The sequence below is a fragment of the Falco peregrinus genome, chromosome 4 (assembly GCF_023634155.1).
Source record: "Falco peregrinus isolate bFalPer1 chromosome 4, bFalPer1.pri, whole genome shotgun sequence".
In the NCBI taxonomy this organism is placed as follows: Eukaryota; Metazoa; Chordata; class Aves; order Falconiformes; family Falconidae; genus Falco; species Falco peregrinus.
The window spans coordinates 35,575,571-35,596,500 of record NC_073724.1 but is presented as its reverse complement, the minus strand read 5'-3'; the positions used below and the strand labels follow the sequence as shown (position 1 = coordinate 35,596,500).

The 20,930-nt window shown below is 37.8% G+C and overlaps 1 protein-coding gene across 1 annotated transcript in view; it reads right to left on the bottom strand.

Annotated features, from left to right (window-relative positions):
* Nucleotides 1–244: 244 nt before the first annotated feature.
* Nucleotides 245–20,930, bottom strand: part of IL1RAPL1 (interleukin 1 receptor accessory protein like 1) — a 766,315-nt gene continuing 745,629 nt past the window's right edge. The window contains exons 10-11 of the mRNA XM_055802804.1: nucleotides 9,265–9,435; nucleotides 245–7,966 (exon numbers count right to left, since the gene is read on the bottom strand). Of these exons, the coding sequence (XP_055658779.1) occupies nucleotides 7,248–7,966; nucleotides 9,265–9,435 (890 nt within the window). The 3' untranslated portion in view covers nucleotides 245–7,247. The remainder of the gene's footprint in view (nucleotides 7,967–9,264; nucleotides 9,436–20,930) is intronic.

Here is a 20,930-nt window from a genome sequence, read left to right as displayed (position 1 = left end):
GAAATCCAGCAGCTCTTTGAACAGCTGCAATGTGTATGGGTAAGAAACTTTCAGCCCAGTTTATGGCTCCTTTACTTCACTTATCTGGAGCTCAACTCCTTTCTAACGTGACTATGCTAACTAAACTAATGTAGTGCAATTGTATCTCAGTCTTCATGTTTCTTATGAAAACTAAACCAAACCAAACCAAACCAAACCACACCAAACCACACCAAACCACACCAAACCAAACCAAACCAAACCAAACCAAACCAAACCAAACCAAACCAAACCACAATACCAGGAGCTACAAGGGATGAAAATATCCTTGAAAATCATATGAACGTGCAGTTCAGTCTGTCTCCAACCCCTTATGCTCTAGATTGTTCTTTGACAACATTTTGAAAGAAGCATGGCAGGTAAGGTGCCAAAGAGGACTGAACAGGGAATTTTTCTTCAATATTCCCTAAAGAACAACTTGGCAACTGTCATTTCAAGCAGATAGTGGTTTTGCTGCTGCTTCTCACTCTTCAAATATCTAACAGTAAAAACAAAAGTACAGGGATGCTGTTTGTTATATGCCACTGAGACCTATTCACAATGTCTTTTGTTTAGAATTGTGAAAAGGTAAGTGGAGAAAATAGCAGATGAACCATACTGACACTAATTATTATTTACAATGATAGGAACTCTGGAGATATTGCTATGATTCAAGTAGATCTGTCATCTAGGAAAGACATTTCCTACCTCTACCAAGGTTATATAGGCTACAGGAGCATCCAGCAGGTCAAGGAAGTACCTGGTGAGCTCGGGTATTATCTAGTGTCCTACAGGCAAAGGGTGTCTGTAATCTCCCGTGGCAACAGGACTAGATGAGTGCTAGTCATGTACCACCTACCTGCTCGTGACATGGCCAGGAAACATCTTCGCTGTACTTCTCCCACCCATCACCTCTGGCTACGCATCTGTGTCACAGTGCCACTTCGCAATGGCATGGATACAAGTTTGTCATCTTGCAACACATGGAAAATGTCATCCTGCAAACAAACCTAGGTTTTGGGGAGTTCCTTGAATTTTTATGAGAGTGATACTTATCTTATTTTGTTGTACTGTTCTAAGTTTAAATGTTTATAAGTTAAAATACCTATGTACAGGCATAAAAATGTATAAAGTGCTTTTTGTGATGTAACTAAGATCTGAGAGTGCTTATTGCAACATTTGTTCCCCAGATATATGCACATTTTGTGGATTCATGTGTTTTGCTGAGGTAGACATAGGTTAGTGATCTTAAAGAAGGAGCCTGGTATCACTGAACTATTTTTCTAAGAAAGGTGGAGAGTCAGTTGTGTCCCTGTTTTCCTCTCTGCTTTGTATTCACATAATTGTTCTATTTGAGGTTGCCTGGGTTTTAAGAAGGCAAATGTTCTAATGTGAGGATGAAGATACATGTGTAATACTAATTGTTTAATTTTTCTACTGAAATGTCCCTAAGAACTTAATTAGGGCTACACTGAACTGTTCACCAGAGAATATTAGCTCTGGCAAACAATTTCTTCTAAGTCTGTAAATTCATTGCCACTTGTGTTTTAGACTCACAATGTAGAATTAGACATTCTAAAAAAAATAAATAAAATCTCCCTGTGATTTACCTGTCATGTGAAAAATGAAGGGAAAATGTAAAACAATCTTTCACATAATTTCCTACAAAACAGTAGGAGAAAACAACCTTCCCAGAAAAAAAAAGAAGCCCTTAAAAACAGGTTTGAAAAGGGTTTAGTAACTGCATTGTTATTTTGCTTTTCTTTGTTTGCTTTTGTTTTTTGAAAGTGTGTGCAGACCCTGCAGCTTAATGGCAGATGGATGGGTGAAAATATTTTGACCCCCTGTAGAGCTTCTCAGTTGCAGGAATGTGGTGCAACCCCTCACTGCGGCTTGCCACCAAATGTGTTTGAGTATGGGCTCTGTAGGTATTATTTTTTTCTGAATTATTTTGTATTTTTGAGGGGGGAAGAAAGAACAAATATTTGCTAATCAGAAAATAGAATGTTGAAAAGTACATCCATTTTATTTTTTTGAGTAATTTGTGTGTTCTTTCTGCTGTGCCTCGATGATTAAGAGAGATGTCTTTCTAAAAAATATCAAGAATATCTCCATCAAATTCTAAGCTCTCAAATTTTGCTTCAAGTTGTTTTCCTAATTCTAGTAACCAGCAAAGAGATGTTTGCACTTTCTCTAAACTCAGTATTGGATCAAGATTATCCCTATCCTAGAGAATCATGTTACTCTTAATCCACCAAACCAAAAAAATATTTCAATTGGCTATTGAATGTTTCTGAAATTACATGAGCTATGACATTGGCTATTTAATGTAAGAATGCTGATAAGCTTTTGGAATGAGACTGATTGTAATAACAAACAGAATACTTTCCTTCAACAACCCTCAGTTTCAATGTACTCATTTTTTAATAATATGAGCAGCTTCAGAATGGATACCTTTTCCAAATAAAGTATCAGGCCTGCCTTTGTAATTTCTGCTCTGACTACTTTACAACTCCGTGGACTCTAGACCTCCTACCCACAGAGCATACTAGTGCAAAGCAAAGGTCAAACTTTGTCTTAAACAGAATTTAAACAAACAAAAAGCATAGGAAAACTCTTAATAGCTGAAACGTTCCTGGGGCAACAACTCGGAGTTCTGGAACATCAACCCAAGGCCAGGTGGAGAAGTGCAATGCTGCCAACACATGCTCTTAGAGGATAAAGCCAGAGTTAACGGGAAATAGCCCAGCAAAATTACATCACAAATGACAGCTCACTATCCATGCACAATTCCGTGAGTCTCAGAGGAAAGACACAATGGTGTTCAACTTCCACTCAGCAGGCTATTTAGTAGGTGAAGAGTTGTGATTACACTGAAAAAAATGCAAGGAAACTTGCAACATTCATTAGACAAGGAAATTCATTATTATGAAATTGCTTACATTTTTTCTGATGCCAGTCACATTAAAATTTTGCTCAGCTAAGAAATGGGTTTAAAAATGTGTTCTAGTAAGAGGGAATCAGATAAGGGGTGGCTATTAAAGGAATATAGTTACTCCAGATAATAAATTCAGCCTGCTATAGAAAGCTTTTTTAGCGCTGATAGATTTCTGCCATCCTCTGTATCACAATAGACGACACACCAAAACCTCTCTGTACTAACTATCAACAAGTAAAAAATCATTCAGAAGTGTACTAGACATACAGGGACCTGTTTGTCTTGCTGATCTATCTGGACAGGCCCCCAAAAAGCCAGTTCCTTGATGCAGGTCATTTAGAGTACAGAGCTTTGCATGACAAAAATAGCTACAATACAGTTAAAAACCAGGTGGGTATTTTGACCTTTCTTCTCCATTGGCCTTTATCCTAATTTTGAGCTTACTTTACTGCTGTGATTTATTTTTTCTTTTTCTTCTTTGGATTTTAATTAAATTCTTCTTAGGCTTGCTAGCTTGACATTTTCTTCTTTATTTTTTTTCAATTTAAGAATGAAGGAAGTCTGTTTACCCAGTCAGTTTTCCCCAAATCTCACTGTGTTATGTATAATTTAAATGTGTCATTAATGCACAATATCCAAGTAAAACTTTGTGAATTTTAATCAGGTGGGTATAACAAGCTTTCCAATTATTTTGAAGCTGATTATCACCTGTTACGTAACATACACGTGGTTTTCACAGCTGTGCAGTAATAGAAAATTCTTAGTTTGCATCTAAGCCAAATAGTATTTAGCTCTGAACCAGATCATATTGACAGTGTTTGACGTTGGCTGTCAGGTGAGAACTGGCTTCCTACTAAAATTCAGAAGACATTTTGCTGCTGCTTTCCTTATGGCCAAGATTTCAGCTTGTCTCAGACAGCAAATATGAATTCCTTTTCTGTTTGTTTTTCCAATTTTCTTCTCCTGCACAAATCAATCTTACACTCATTCAGCTTTATTAGATTTAGTCCCAAATCATCCTGCTGCAACTGAGAACAGAATCAGACCCAGCAATGCACTTTGCCTTTAGAATCATTAACCGCATACTGTACAGTTCCCCATTTCTGTCCAGCTATATGTGCTGTCCAGAGAACCTATATACTGAATTTCCACAGGTTGTGCAACAGTGTCCTTTAGTTTTATATCAAGGAATACCCTGATTAGAGAGAGCCATATAAAGACAAAGCACCACACTTGGGTAATTCATGTGCATAGAATCCACATACAGACCCGAAGTTACTGACCAGGCAAAGTAAGTTTTTCTGATCATCACACTGTGGAGTTTTTAAAATAAAGTGCTACATGCTTATGGCTAAACCTTATATGTGGCTATTGCATGCACACTTCAGGCTGCATTATCAAAAACTGGAACACCTGCACCAAAAAAGGACGGAGCCTAAGCACTAGGGCAATGACAGGTTTGGTTGGGTGTGGTGTTTTTTTGTTGGTTTTTTTTTTTTCTTTTTCATTTTATTTTGCGTTCCAACAGAACATAGAACACGTGAACACACAACAGTTTCCTTCAATGTTCCCCACACAGAGCTGTTCATAGAGGAGGAATACTAAGGAGGAATGTCTCTAAAGCCATAGACAGCTTCTCCATTTATTTCAGATTTTCTTTTGTGGTTTGGGTTTTTTTTTGTTTGTTTGTTTGTTTTTCATTTGTGTAATACTATGACAAAACAGTATAAGAAAAACTTCTTTTAAGTAGTGTGAATATCAAATAGTATCCATCAATCCCTGAATCATGCTATTCAAAGTGCTTAAATCTACACTAAAAACAGAACAACAGAAAAATACTCTGCAAGTGGCTAAGGAAACACCTACCAATCGTCTAAACGCAACTGTGGTCAGAGAGTTACATTCTACATTTATTCCACATCTCAGTCTTTACTTCAGGGCATGTAAAAGGGAAGGAAAGGGGGAAATAATATTGCATTACTATTAGAGGATATTGGGGTATTTGGCATCCAGATGAATGAAGGAAAATGCCATCCGTGCCTGACAAGTGTCTGTAAGAACAAATAAATATTAAGTTTCTTACACTATGAAAATAACCAAACGTGCAAAGCTCTCTTAAATTTTTGTGTGGCCTGGAAGCTTCATTTCCATTTTTGTAGAAGTTTGGCACATGTCCAGAGGGAGACACCGTAGTAAAGAACAGATTGTAGAAAAGGACTTGAGCAACTTGTCAGAGAAATAAACATTTTTAAGCAAATAAAAATCAATGCACATCCCAAATCTCTATTAGCTTTTTCTGCAGATACTGAGATTGCTTGACTTCCACAACAGGAGCATAGCCATTTCCTCCCAAGCTGTCAGTTAGGGATTACTCCCACAATGATCCCCCAAACTGCAGTTTACCCACTCTCTACCCATCACTTCTCATTAAGAAGACCAAAATAATATAAATTGTACTTTTCTTATTGTGACAATCAGGATGAACGAATCCCACACATCCATTACATTGGCCAATATCATTCAGCTACCATAAAAATACCTAAAGCTAATTAATTACATAAATAGATTGTAAGGTCTGTTTGCCAGCATACCACTTACATTTCTGCCAGGGTAAATCAAACCCATGACTACATGACAGTGCTCTGCATCCAGTAACTGCCCCAGCTCCTCTGCTTCTGCTAGCAGAGACTAGCAGAGAGCTTGGCCTGAGTATGTTGTAGAGCTACAACACCGCTCCTCTCTCTTTCTAAAACCAGAAAATACTTTTCCATTATTTAAAACATAAATATGAGTAAGATGCTTATTTCATTTGTCTTAAAGATGTCCAGATGTAAACATAGTGGGTTTTTTTTTAATTCCCTGGCAGCCATGGTACATGCATTATTTGCAACTTCTCAGAGATAGAATCATACATAAAAAATAAAACTAATTTATTTATTCATTAAAGTGAATAAATTGTTTTTAATACTTCCAGGTCTGATTTAAATATTAATTTTGTATAAATAAAGTTTATTCTGAAAACAATTATATTTGTTGGTATTCATGTCATTTTTTTCTGCCTGAGTTCTTATCGAAATAATGTTGAAATTAATGAAGTTTTACTTATCATTACAAGCTAAAAACAAATGAAAGAAGATTTCTTAATCCTGAATATATCATTTTAAAGCACATACAGTTTTTGGAACATTAAAATACAAGGGGACTCTGTAATCCACAGCAAAATAATGTTTTGCTCTTACTCTTTTAGAAAAGAACACTTTCTATAATACAAAGTGACAAACCATCTACAATATTGTCTTTTTATTCCCCTTTGGTTTGGAAGTCATCACTGTAAATATCAGCTGGACACTGCACTTCATTGTCTATTGCCTCACTTGTCTTACTTGCCTGACAATTGTAAATGATCTTATTTGCAAGATTTTGAAACGGGGGAAGGGAAAAAGTGAAATGCTTAAAAATAAAATCCACAACCACATTAATACTTTTCCAGGAAGTGTTAAAAATACGGTTTGCTTTTATATTTATAAAAGACATACAATCAACTCATCTTTAAATTGATAATTAAAAAAAAAAAAAAATCCCAAACCCAAGAAAGCAAAAACCAAACCATCTCTAGTTTCTACACACTCTGTAGTGACTACTGTGAAGCAACCGATACAGATTGGGTATATTGTGTTGTTTGACAGGTATCTACCAAGTTACATGTTAGACGATCAGACTGTAGTGTTACCCCAAACGGGGGTCATTGTAAAGGCAGGGAAGGAGCAGTGCACATTATGGGAGTAGAAATGAAACTGGAGTTCTCAGTGAGGGATGGTGTCCTTCTAAGAACAAATATTCTCCAAAAGAGGTGAACTGCAGCAGGCATGGCCTTCAGGAATCAGGCTAGGCAGGCCAACAAAATGGATGGTGCTTCTGATATCAACATAGCTTTGTCCAAGCATTCCCAAGAGAGGTTAAAAACAAACAAACAAAAAGTCTAAAACTATACTAATGAAGCAAAAATGTTTCCTATCTATACAGCAGTGTCTTCATTTTAAAAAATGTAAATATACAAATTCCAATGACATATAAAACAAAGTTGAAAATGCGAATGGGAAGAGACATGGGTAAAACAGGAAGACTGATGCTACAAAGAAATTGCAAAAAACATATGTACAAGACCCTGTTTTTCCTCGTATGTTATCGATTGTAATGCATGTTTAACAGCAGCAGTCGAGGATGTAGTTCCAGGCACTGGACTGCAGACTCAGCTTCTACTCAAGGGGGTTCATGTCCCCTTGCATTTCGGTCACCAAATGACACTTGATATACTGGTCTCCCGTGGCAAGAGGGGCAGTATCGCACTGTTTGTGTGAGCCTCTTCTGGATTCTGCTCCCTGTTAGTTTTTGTCTGCGGCCGCTGCCCATTTATAAGTGTCATAGGGATGTTACAGTAGGTGTGCTGGTTACCTATTGAGGTAAGTGGCAGGGTGCCGGTAGGAGGTACATCGTATTCATAGCTTCGATAATAGTGTTTCTGGCGCAACTGTGAATGGTATGTGTTATGAAAGGTGGAGCGCAGGTCTGGATGGGCAGTGGCAAGAGCAGTGGAGGTGGCAGCAGCCATGGAAATTGCAGAGACTGTCTGCAGTTCCCCAAAGGGCCCCTGCTCACTGACATCTAAAACCTGCTCGTGTGTGATGGGTTCAATCCTCTTAAAAGGCATTTCGTACTGTAAACGTTTCCAGAACTTAGAATTCAACTTGTTGCATTTTGGTCCATGCCATTTAATGACAGTGAGGAGCTTGATGGTGTGTTTTAGGGCCTCAACCTCCTGGTAGTTCATAACTCCTCGTAGTTCACTGCATTCAATCAATATCACTTTGATTTCGCCCGTGACTAACATGTTTCGAAGCCTCGTTTCCAGTTCAAAGATGCTCCAGCCTCTTCTTACCACGTAATTTGGAGTCATGACGATGATCAGTCGCTTGCTTTGGTCTACACATCTTGCCACATCTTCAATGTAGGCTACAAAATAAGACAACCGCTCAAAAACCAATCTAAGAAAACATTCTGCTCCTTTAGACTGGGGAGAAACAAGAGACAAATCCCTTCTCCTGGAATGGTTCACTGAAATATGCAAAAACATCACTTGCAAATGTGCCCAGTTGGCTTGGCAGGACATGGTCCTGGACAACCCACTCTAGGTGTCCCTGCTTGAGCAATGGGGTTGTACAAGATGACCTCCAGAGGTTCCTTCCAACCTCAACTGTTCTGTGATGCTGAAACCATCTATTCACAAATGCATTATGGATTGTGTTTGTTCATGACCTGTGGTTTTGTATCAGTACCTATATCCTTAGTAGAACAAGTGTGTTCACCATAATTTTTTCTCTTTAAAAAGGCAGTCAACCAAGCAGGCAAAGTAACAGCAACTATGTGCTTCAGGGGCTCAGTCTCAAAATGATACTCTAAGGTGTACTGTAGGCTTAGAATCTTCTTTTCCTTTCATGTCCCTACCACACACATTCTTAAAAACAGTGTTGTCTCCTGAAAATTAACGTTTAGTTTTCTGTAGATTGAAAAAAAAAAATCCATGTGATTGTTTGATGTTGTGTTTTGTCTATATCAAGCATAATTTCTTACCTTTAGTAAAAGATATTATCTTAGTAGCTGGCTATAGATTACACTGAATTTACGAAGAATACTACAATTTACAGAAAATTACTGTACAAAGTTTGGAATGTGTGAAAGAAACATGAAAAAGATCTACTTGTACCAGCTGAAATCAATTCTAATTTTCATTCTCTGAAAATGATCCAGTACCTCCACTACACATTTATCTGCAGTGGACACTAGCAGATCTCACTACTTTGCTCTGCTGTAGATGTTACTGCTCAACCTTTCCCTTAGTCCAAACACTTTTTCCTTCCTGTCTGAATTTCTGTGATAAATACTTTGAATCATGGATACCTTTCCAGGCAAACTCTAAGGAACAGAAAACAAAGATCTTTGTATTTATTTCTAGATATGGAAGCTCTCAAAAAATACGTTAAAAAATGTTAGTCTTATTGATTTCCTTTGCTTATGCATGCCCTTTCTGCACCATCTCACCTTCAATCAATATAACACAATTACTAAAACCCAATCTTCTTGTCTGGGAAACACACATTAAGTGTGTTTGGTGGCTTATCTTTACCGTTCTCTAAGACAAGGGAGGAAAGATGATGTTCTGAAGGAGCAGGTATAGAAATGATACTAAAGCAATCACTGTAATCACTGCATTTGCTATTTAGGAGACACACAAGAATAAAGACATGACTTACTTCCTGTGGGAATCAAATCTCGGTCTGGTATGAATAACTTGTATCCATAATGCTTTTCAAGCATATCTGGTAGGATCTCAAGAGCGAATCTTTCTTCTTCTCCAGTTTCTTGATTCCACTGGTCAGGATCCACTTTGGTATAAGATAGATATGCATCGTAGTCTTTGTTGTCTGAGGAAAGAGAGGAAGAAAGTAAGATAGTTTATTCACTATTCTTGCAGATTTCCTAGATAATTCCCCAAAAATAATTTCTGGAAGAATTTTCCAGGAATAGGAAATTGTTTAGATAAAATGGCAAGCTTTCACCAATCTCCAGATATGAATCCATTCACCTTTCCTGTTTCACCTGGTGAAGATAATCCGTATTTAAATAGATGCAAGGGATATGGGATTCACAACCATAGACTAAAGTCAGTTTGTGTATAAACATTTGTGTAAGGCTCTGTATGAAGGAAATCCTCTCAACTGTGGGGTGACAGCTTGTGAGCTCAAAAGAAAAAAGCCGCTGAAAAGAATTTGAATTCTTTTCTAGCTTTAAAAGGGAAGAGAAAAGCATGGAAATACCAAAGCTCATGTGCAACTGTCTCTGTTGCATAGCAAAAATGTTTCAGTCTTCCCAGATTTTTACTATAAATTTAGAACCTGGGGCTGAAATGTTCTTAGTGTATGTTAGTTTTACTTGTAGAACTCATTGGCTTTCCAGATCTGAAATTATTGCCAAGCTTAAATCTTTGCAGCATCAGCTCCTGATAACGCAGTTTAAATCTCTTGAATTGTGTGCTTAAATTTGCAGATTTAATGTTGCGTTAATGTACATTTCATTGCTTAACAGTGTGTTATTTCATTTCAATAGGAAAAATAAATGTGCCTGTTTCTTAAATGTGCCTGGTGTGCCTACTTGAAAGACTGAATCAAAAGAGCCATAATTAATTTTCATTAGGAGGTCAATAATGCCAAGTGCTTTGGAACTAATTCAGTAGAATGAGAGGTCATGTTTTGACTTTTGTTGTGAAGAAAGCAGAAAAAAATCAATGGCAAGAGTAATGAAATGTTAACATCATTCTAACTCTCTTGACAACATTATGCACAGGCTATCGAGAATATCAATCGCTTGTAAAAGAGACCTGATTGAATACTCCACTCTGTGTCATAAGTAACATTATATTCAGTCAATGCTGACTCCAGTTATTTACTAAGCCACTCCTTCCCTCATTTAACACCTTTTTGTACTCTGGTAGCATTATTCAGAAAAATCTGCCAAATGTAGGGTGGGTGCAAAGAGCATAAATGAAAGTCATGCAATGGTGCTAATCTTGAAGAGTCCACTCTTCCTTCTGAGGAACCATGCATACTATGCTCATTAACATTTGCAAGTGGCAAAATTAATTATTAGGTGCTCATTCCTTCCCCTGCACACTTTTTATGTCAATATTATCTATTGGATTGGTATATCCACAGAAAACAAAACAAACAAAAACAATAGAAAAAAAAAAGACAAGAGAAAAAGAAGCACTGTCTTCCATGGTTCATTCTTTCCATTATTTTTCTTCAGTATATTTGTGAAACCATGATCCTTAAGAGCAGAAAAGCTCCTAATGACTTTGACAATATGCTGAAATAACACTGGCTGGATCAGGAATGAGATAGAGGGAGATTACATAGCGGGTTTGTGTTTCTTCAGTAGGACAGTATTAACCCAGCAACCAAGTTAACACATAGAGAGGTCAAGAAATAAATGGGGAAATTATGACAGCTGGCAAAATGCTGATACGGTAATGCCATTTTCTGTTGTTACAGTAATGGTCATAACTACAGGACATACTTGAGAACAGCATTGCTCTGCTGAAAGTCTTTGAGTAAAGATGAGAATCTCATTTCTCAAAAGGAAAAATAATAAATAATGCAGTATTCCAACTGTTTTAAAGTCTCAGGGTATTGTCTGTTAAAATGGTTTGCACATTCTTACTTAGAGAAAAAATTATTCATGCTATGCCACTGTTTTTCTTACATATGTAAATATCACACTAATGCATGTATTTGAAATACACATTTTTCATACCATGGCAGCTCCAGCATTTCCACTGACTACAACTGTAACACCCTGTATTTCAGGGAACATTTCTTTTCATCCCAGTTCCCTAGTTTTAATAGCATTTGAAGGACAAAGAATAGCCAGGATCTACACAATGTCTATATCTACTTAAAGGGTCCAGGCAATTGTGAATTCATTTAAACTCCAATCCAGCAACATATGTAGTCCAGTTTGGGAAACTGTTAGATGCATTAGCACAGTGGTTTCCCTGAGCTATTATATTCCCCGTCTGTCAGTTTTTTTTAAACTTACTTTGACAAAAAGTAAAAAAGTTCAGCTTACAGCAGAAATACCTTATGTGGTAATTTCGTTATCTGATGGGCTGACATACTGGCATGAGCAGTTAATTTGCAAAATGTGAAATGCCTGGAATACACAGGGGATGATCACATATGCCTTCATTTTACTTCTGTGATATTTATGTATTAGCCTGCTTTTAGTTAATTAAAATTATTTGGGTTACATTGCCAGCTTTGTGAAACATTTTAAGAACTACAGCAGGCAGATAGCTATACAGCCATCAGAAGCTGTCTTTTCTGTGATGTGATCAAAGAGCTATGGCATTATTTGCTATTTTCTCTAATTGTTACAGATAGTAAAAAAATGTAGAATTTAATTTTTAATGAAAAATTGAGAACTTAAGAGATTGTTGAAATCTCCTATCTCCAGGAAAGTACTTAAATACACAGTAGTTAGTGTCTCTTCCTGTGGTTTTTCTCAGTTAAATGCTCCCACCTACTCCTGCTTGTAATGGGTGGGACTGATGCCTACATTCTAAAGAATATTTCTGATCCTAATTAATGGTTTTTAATGTGCTGTCCCAATGGGCTGAGAGGGAGAGGTGGGAGCCTGCAGACATCCAGATCTTATGGCTGAGTCAAACCCTGGGAGCTGGGGCTTGCACCTTGCCAGTCTTTTGGCCACGTTACATGGAAGCAGGAGGCTTTTGGCTTTTCTCTCAAGTCCTTTGCTCTTGGGCTGTTTCCCATGTTCCTTCCTTTGAGCAACACACCTGGAATTCCCCAGACTCCCAGCAAGCATGCAAAAATCCATCACACCTTTGTGTTTTCTGGACCATTCACTGGAACAGGTATTTTATCCATGAAAATATTTGGTGTCAGTATATCTGCCTTTTCCAAGAAAAAGAAAAAACTTCACCAGAAAATTTCTGATCTGGTCCTAATCACAAATGAAGTCACAAAGGACTGGATATTACTACTTATATTATTATGTAGTATGATAACTACAGATTTGGCTATTCAATAAGTACAGATGCTGGCTGGATCTAATATTCAGTGGCAAATTAAGCTTTTCTTTAAAATGAGAATTTCCTTATTTCCCTTCATCAGCAAACAATTAAGTCTTCCATCCAAGAATCCTTAAAATGAAAATGTGATTGTTGCTTGCACTTTGGCTTTAGATATAGATGATGCCATTTCAAAGACTTGGTTTTGTCAGGCTCCTGTGCACTAGCAATAAACTGGAATATAGTTACTCACTGTTTCTTCCCACACTTAGGAAGAAAAATACCTGCTAATAACCAAAGGCAGGGATGTTGATCATTTAACCTGAAACTTTTTTGCTTTCCCGTGGAGATTGAAAGCAATTATCTACATATACTTTTTTATCTGAAAGCACTTTTATTCCCTTAACCATTTTTTTTAGAAACGTATCAGAATAAATCATCTTGCTTTGCCTCCAGGTATGTTGCAGAGCTGTATTATGTAATGGCTGTCCTTTAATTTAGTGAACACAGCTGAGTATGAGATACAGTATCATGCAACAGCAATATTTTGAAACAGTTTAGTATAATGAATTTCCTCTTCCCATTCTTTGTGAATGGACAAGTAATCCTCTTCAGTTATGTGGTTTGTAGTTGCTTTCTGCTGCCTACAGGTTGTATATAGCTAGAATGAAGCTCTTCAACTCAACAGCCTCCATGTCTGTGAAGTTTTGTTGTATCCATTAATTGAAACTATTGAAACAAAACCTAAAGCAGACCTTGCATGGCCAAATTCAACCAGACTTGATGCAAAAAATGTCTTCGTTATTGCACTGCAGATAACCATGAAAGCATGTGCAAGCTCTGGATTAGTTCATCACAGCAGGCTCAAACACAGCCTGTGCTCGAGGTATGATGCATTCAATCCAAAAATATTTCAGTCAGCTCAAAACTACTGGTACTGCAAAGACTCTGGTCAAAACGGACTGTCACATACAATCATTTTAACTCTTTATTGAGTAGAAAGAGAGTGAGGACACTGAGTAATAAACATGGAGCTGTGCTCAGCTACAGGTCTGACAAAATTGGATAAGTCTTAGGGGTAAAAATTGAGGGTGAAACCCCAGCTTCATTAATAACACACTGAAACGTTACTACTGTTAGTGGCCCGGGATTTTAGCCAAAACACCTGTTACTTCATTACAGCATGCATTCCTTATTGCTGTCCATTCCTTTCAGTACTTATCCAAATGTAGAATATGTTATCATACTGACCTGACAGCCTATGATGGAATGACTGGCTGGGTAGATGAGGGGAGAGTAGTGAATGTTGTCTACCTTGATTTCAGTAAGGTTTTTTACACTGTCTCTGTAACATCTTCACAGGTAAGCTCAGGGAGTGTGGGTTAGATGAGCAGACTTTCAGGTGGATTGAGAACTGACTGAATGGCAGAGCTCAGAGGGCTGTGATCAGTGGCACAGAGTCCAGCTGGAGGCCTGTCGCTGGTGGGCTCTGCAGGGGTCAGTACTGGGTCCCATCACATTCAGCTTATAATGACCTGGGTGAAGGGACAGAATGTACCCTCAACAAGTTTGCTGATGATACCAAACTGGGAGGAGTGGCTGATTCACCAGGAGGCTGCGCTGCCATTCAGTGAGACCTGGACAGGCTGGAGAGTTGGGCGGAGAGGAACCTCATGGAGTTCAACATAGGCAAGCGTGAGGTCCTGCACCTGGGGAGGAACAACCCCCCCATGCACCAGTACAGGTTGGGAACTGACCTGCTGAAGGGAAGGAAGCTCTGTGGGGAAGGACTGGGAGTTCTGGTGGACACCAAGTTTCCCATGAGCCAGCAGTGTGCACGTGGCCAAGAAGGCCAACGGAATCCTGGGGTGCATTAGGAGGAGCACGGCCAGCAGGTTGAGGAAGGTGATCCTGCCCTCTGCTCTGCCCTGGTGAGGCCCCATCTGGAGTGCTGTGTCCAGTGCTGGGCTCCCCAGTTCAGGAGAGACAGGGAACTGCTGGAGAGGGTCCAGCAAAGGCTGCAAAGATGATGAGGGGACTGGGGCATCTCTCTTATGAGGAAAGGCTGAGAGAGCTGGGCTTGTTTAGCCTGGAGAAGAAAAGACTGAGAGGGGATCTTATCAATGTCTACAAATAACTTCAGAGTGAGTGTCAGGAGGATGGGACCAGGCTTTTTTCAACAGGGCCCAGCAACAGGCCAAGGGGCAATGGGCACAAACCGCAACACAGGCAGTTCTGTCTGAGTATGAGGAAGAACTTCTTTACTTTGGGGATGACAGAACAGTGGAACAGGCTGCCAGAGATGTTGTGGAGTCTCCTTCTTTGGAGAGATTGTAAACCCACCTGAACGTGAGTCTGTGCAACCTGCTCTAGGTGAACCTGCTTTAGCAGGGGTTTGGACTAGATGATCTCCAGAGGTCCCTTCCTACCCTGACCATTCTGTGACTTTGTGATCATACTCCCTGTAACTTTCTACAGTGATAATCCAGCAGAAGCAATATAAAGTTTTAGAGGATGAAGTTTCAAATGCTGCTTGTTATTCCAAGGATGTGCTCAGCAGCAGTCACTTAAAGGCTCAACGTAAGCATAAAATGAAACCCAGACTCTATATGCATCTACTTTGACACATGCAAATGGGATCTTTGGGTAAGTAAATTGCTATCAGACATCTAAGAACTTATCGGTATGCATGCTCTTTTAGCAACCACACATGAAGAAATGGTAAGTAAGCTGGTGCCTACAGAAAGATAGATAAAACTTTCTCTTCTACAGAGACCACCAAACAGATTCAGCCTTGCATTTGTGTTGTAAATGTACATGTTTTCTAGTGATTTCCATGTTACGCTTCAAGAAGTTAGCAGTCTGGGCCTTTGAGGGTTCATTAAACCTTAAACATTGCAGATATTTCTGCTAATGGGGGCAGAAAAATGATATATATCTGGATGGAAAAATAAAAATAGCAAAAAAGCCTTTATAGACTAAGTTTTTTCTTATCAGTCGTGTTCAAGCAGATGATAAATTCTATCTTTCAGCTGACATGACACATTTAACACAAGACAGATTAAAAGATCAAAACAAAAAGAAATTCTGCAATGTTGTGTTTCACAGTGAATCTTATGTTAATGAAGCTGTAAGACTTGGACACTAGGGTCAAGCCATGCCTCTGTGCGTCCTGAAATCCTTCAGAGTAATTAGCAGCTCCTACAGAAACATTTGGTGCACTGAAGGCAGCTGATCACACACAGGCTGCTCTGCAGCTAGGAATAGCCAGCAATACGTCTGGCTCCTGCAGATCTCCCATTTCTAGATCAATAGGAAACTGGAGAGATGATTCCCCTCCTCTTCACCAGAGCACATGCCAGCCTAGTAAAGACTCAGATACTCATTATTGGAGTGTAGGAGCAATGTGCTGATTTACCTTGGAGTTTCAGGATTTCAAGTGAGGTTCTTAGAAATGACAGACTGGATCCTCCCCGTGCTGCAGGGAGTTGGAGTCAAATTGATTGCAGGGGGCTTTCCTCTTTAAAAAAAGTGCTGTATTCAGGAAGAGTTGCAAACTAGTGGGCTTTCAAGATTTCACAGAGACTGCACTTGCTTCAAAATTATAATGATTATGACATTTCAAACTCTGTATTTGTATCATTATTTGTGGGACCATATTTAATGTACACAATGCAATAATGTTCATCACCCTTAAGGTAATGGAAAAAGTAATTTAAATGCTTAGCTGAGTAAAATGCCCAAATCCTAAGTCTTTCAAAATGTTTATAATTTTCCTTACACTATTTACTGTTGCTTATGAATATCACCTTAACATTTTCCTTTATTTTTAAATGTCAAGCCCTTTTATTGTTAATAAAAATTAAGAATACCAACACCAGCTTCTTCCACGGAAAAATATTTGTTAAGTGTGACATTCCTAATGATAATTCATATCCTTGTGCAGAGTGGGTAATGGTGAATCAGAGGAAAATTTTGTAAATGCAGCACTGGGGAATAGGTTAAAAAAGCGCAAATAATTCTAAAAGTGATCTTGGGTATTCTCCGCACCATAGACCAGAAAAAAAGTAAAGTCCTTTGTCCCTTTTGTCCATAGTAGACACATTTATGAAAATATTAAAGCAATGGACATACTTTTTTTCCCCCCCTTTTTTTCTCCTCTTATTTCTTCTCCCCCCTCCCCAAGCCATATCGAATTTTGGAAGTCTAAAGAACATGACAAAATAAAAGAAATACCAGTTAAAAAGTTGATGTTATAAGAACATCTATGAGAACCCCAAGATATCAATCTTGCTTTTGACATTTCTTCAAAATTGGGAGTGATTCCCAGCAGACAAAAGTTCAGCCAAAAAAGTAATACGATAAGATGATTCCAAGTGTGAAATAAATTCTCTTTGTAAGCTATATTTTCACTGGTTTTCTGTAATTACAGTTAAATTTGTCATTGGTAGATAAGTAAGATAGAATATTACTTATTTAAACTGAATAACCTATTATTAAAGTTTTTTTCTCTTATATTTAGGCTGATTTTGTATTCCTAACTAAATGAAGAGAGCATCTCAAATGTTTCTCAGTCATTCTCATTAACACAGAATTTTAAATTTATTATTACTACTGAACACATTCTACTTATTCTACTTTCAACATAAAAACCTGATGAAACATTAATCTTAGAAGTTGCCCTTGACATATATGAACATTCATAAGGTCTTGTAAGAGTTTCAGAACATTAAAAAATAAAGAGGTTAAAAGATGATGATCTAAATTATTCTCTTGGTTGCTGTGAATTATTTGCAGGTCAAACACCAAGCTAAAACCCCCTGTATTGTTAGTAGATATTGAAAACCTAAATGGTAACTACCTAGCTGGAAACATAGCATAATAGTTATCTATGAAAGATTGGAAGAAACTAGTTACTTGCTAGAAAGTAGGAAAAGACACTAATAAAGACTGTCATGTAAAGTCTGGAAACGGAGGAATATGATTTTTTTCTATAATGGAAAAATTTCTTAAATAAAAATCATCAAGAAGTGATGCTTTTATTATGGTCTTAATTCAACAAAGTAACTAGTTACCTGTATAAAACACATGCTTAATTTTATGTATATTCCTTAGTTTTGTTGATCTCAGTGACAGTACTTGTATCTTGTCATTGGGTTAAGTATTTTGAAAACCAGAGCTAAGACAGCCTTGATCTAGGCAAAAGCAGCAAAAAGTTAATATAAACCAAACTTAAGGGAGAAATGGCTTGGAAAGAAACTTTCAGTTTAAGATTGTTGAAATCAGATGCCAATATGCTGTGTTTATCTCATTTACTTTTGAAATCTGAAATGTTCTTTGGCCTTTGATATAAAAACTTTAAAGCTTAGAACCATTTGGCAGAGGTGCTGGTTGAGGAACAAAAGGTAACTCAGTCTTCATTGATTTCTATATTGCAATTTTATTTTTTTTTTTCTATTTTACATTTGGAATTTCTAACCTATAAAAATCTTTTAGTTTAGAATCTAAAGATAATCTTGGTGATATTGTTATTTTATTTTTTAAATATTTATATATATCTGTAGTTTAGAGTCTATGAAACAGGAAAAGAGAACGAAGCAGGATTTTGAATTAGTAAGTTTCAAGGACAGAACCTAGAAAATCTCTTCTTCAGTGAAAATATAAATTGAGATTTTATTGTTTGAATTGCATTTCAGATGTAAATAAACAACATAAACAGGAAAAGTTAAAAGAAGCAGTTCTTCAACAATAAAACTGCAACTAAATAAGATAGGAATCCCTTTCTGTAACCAGTAATATTTAGAAAGATGAAAGCTGTGTTTTTCTAAAGGTGATTTTAATAGAATTTGAAATTTATATTCATAGAGGTGCATTTCTTATTGCTACAATTTGCCATGGCCAATAAGAATACATACACGGTGGCAAGGCTGCTATTGCAAACTTATTCTATGGGTCCCCAGGGAAGATTTTGTAATTGCAAAGTCACTAACTTCAGCAGTAATTCCAGTATGCTATACTTGCATAGCATACTCATTAACATAAGTGCTTTGGCAGCGCCTAAGCCATTGGCAAAAGTTACATTCGAAAGTTAGCAACCAAGTCACACTGAAACATGAAGAATCTCAAAGCATTGCCTTTCCTTGCTGGTAAGAGGTTTACTGGGGTTCAACCCAGGAAACCACGGCAGAGTATGTCTTACCTGCTCTTGTCTTCTACAGTTAGTATTATCTGGTCAATCCCATAGATTTGTCCGTGAACCCTGCTTAGCCTTTTGCAGCTAAATAATACTAATGACAAAAATCATGGTTACCTAAGGACTCCCAGGTGCAACAGAGACTTCAAGGCAGAAACTGTTTCACCAGTCTCCTAATCTGAGCATTGATTTGCTTCCCCTTAGCAAGCAGTAGAAACTCATCTCCTAAGAAAGTGCAATCAGCACTGCCAAGAAACAGCCGCTATAGATGTCATGTACCAAAGCCAAACACAATTTCCTGAATTTATAGAGCTTAGCAGTGACATACTTTAATCATGTTAGGAGCACTTTGGGTTTTTTTAGCAAAGAGGAAGGAAGGGAAGCGGTAACCTGCAGAATTGAAAGTGAAACCAGAGAACTCCCCAGCTCTGGCTCCCAGGTGCCTTCCCTGCCTGCACCCCAGCTGCACAGCTGAGAAGAAGATCAAGGACAACATGCAGTGCTCCTGTCCACCACTGTAGAAACAGCTGATGAGACATAAAGGCCCCAAGGATCACTGAGAAGGTCATCATACCAGCTACTAAGCAAAGCTCTTACTTTCTAGTTATCAGCTGCCTATAGGGGTTTTTTTTGTTCTTGAACCTAAAGCTTGACTTCTCATCAGCCGAGCTGAGAGAAAGGAAATTTTTAGTAAATTTCATTATAAAACTATTTACAGCACATTTTTTCAGACTTTCCCTTTAATTGCTATTTTTTTAATCTTATCCATTTTAATACCAGCCTCTTAATGTAAAATTTCTCCTTTTTATGATAGTGTTCACCCCTTACTTATTTACACTTGTAAATGTTTACTTGCATTTTTATTCTTCTCTGGTAGTTAAAGTACGATACTTAGTTTGTTCATCAAGTTATTTAAAAACTGGGAAAGGCAGCAAGAGAAGATCCCTGGAAAATAAAAAGATATAAATGGTAACTACTAAAACACTCCTCAGAGGACGAACGTGCTGTAATCTCTTGTGCTGGAGCTCAATGGACAGCAAATGGAAGAAATAATGACTTCTAAAAGTGGCTTTTACTAATAATGTGTTACTCCTTAATGGAGTGCACTTTATGGACAAGGCTTTTTAAAGTAAGCTTTTAAGTTTAGAGCTGCAAACCTGAAAAGGTTGCCTGACATTTAACAATGATCAGCCCTCAGAATTTCCCAGCAAAGTATCTATTTCTGAAAATGTTGTTGTTTTCAGAATAATACTGGGCATTTCTTTGTTTGCATACCACTTCAATGTATCCTTTTTGTTACATATGTGGAGACATATTAAACTGAAATTCTCCATGTAAGCAGATTTGGGAGTTTCTGACGGCCAAACAGGTAGAGGTGAGTTGTACTTCTGAGATGCAAGGTCATGCCAAGTACCTGCAGGTGAGAAAACTACCGCTTTGCCCAGGGTCAGTGCTTTTATTGCCCCTGTGCTCCATCTCCCAGGGGATGTATCAGACTTTCACAATGAGGTCCCCTGACTAAACACCGACATGTGGCACAGCTCTACACTGAAGGACACAATATGGTGTCCGTCTTGTGGTCCCCCTGTGTGGAGTGCAAGCGGAGTGGGAGGAAAAGCAGTAAAATATACACTGGATTTGATTATATTCCCGTTTAGTAGGAAAGGCAAGGAACTAACCATGAAAACAGAAAAAAGGGTTTCAATGCTCATTCCCAGAAGACAATAAAGATGAGACTGAGTTAGTGTTTGTAGGAGCGAGAAAAAAACAGGAGAGCCTAGTCCCCAGCATGAGGGAGAAGATGGGAAATTCAAAGCTGCAAGTTACCGAAACGAGGAATCAGCAGCTGTGATCACTTTCTTAATTTGCAGTGGCCCTACAGAAAGTAATAAAGTTGCATTAGCTGTAAGGGTTAAATACTTTATTTTCAAATATTTCTCACAATTTACCCATGCCTCCCACAGAAATGTGTATGTTACCCTGAAACTAAATGATGTGTCTAAGGCTTTCAAAGGAAAAAGGAATTGTGATGAGATTTGACAACCTGAAGGGCTTGTTCTCTGATCAGGGAAGAAATGAAGTATCGCATTTTAAAAAGAGATTTTCAACTGAAAATTTTAATTGGAACTCACTTC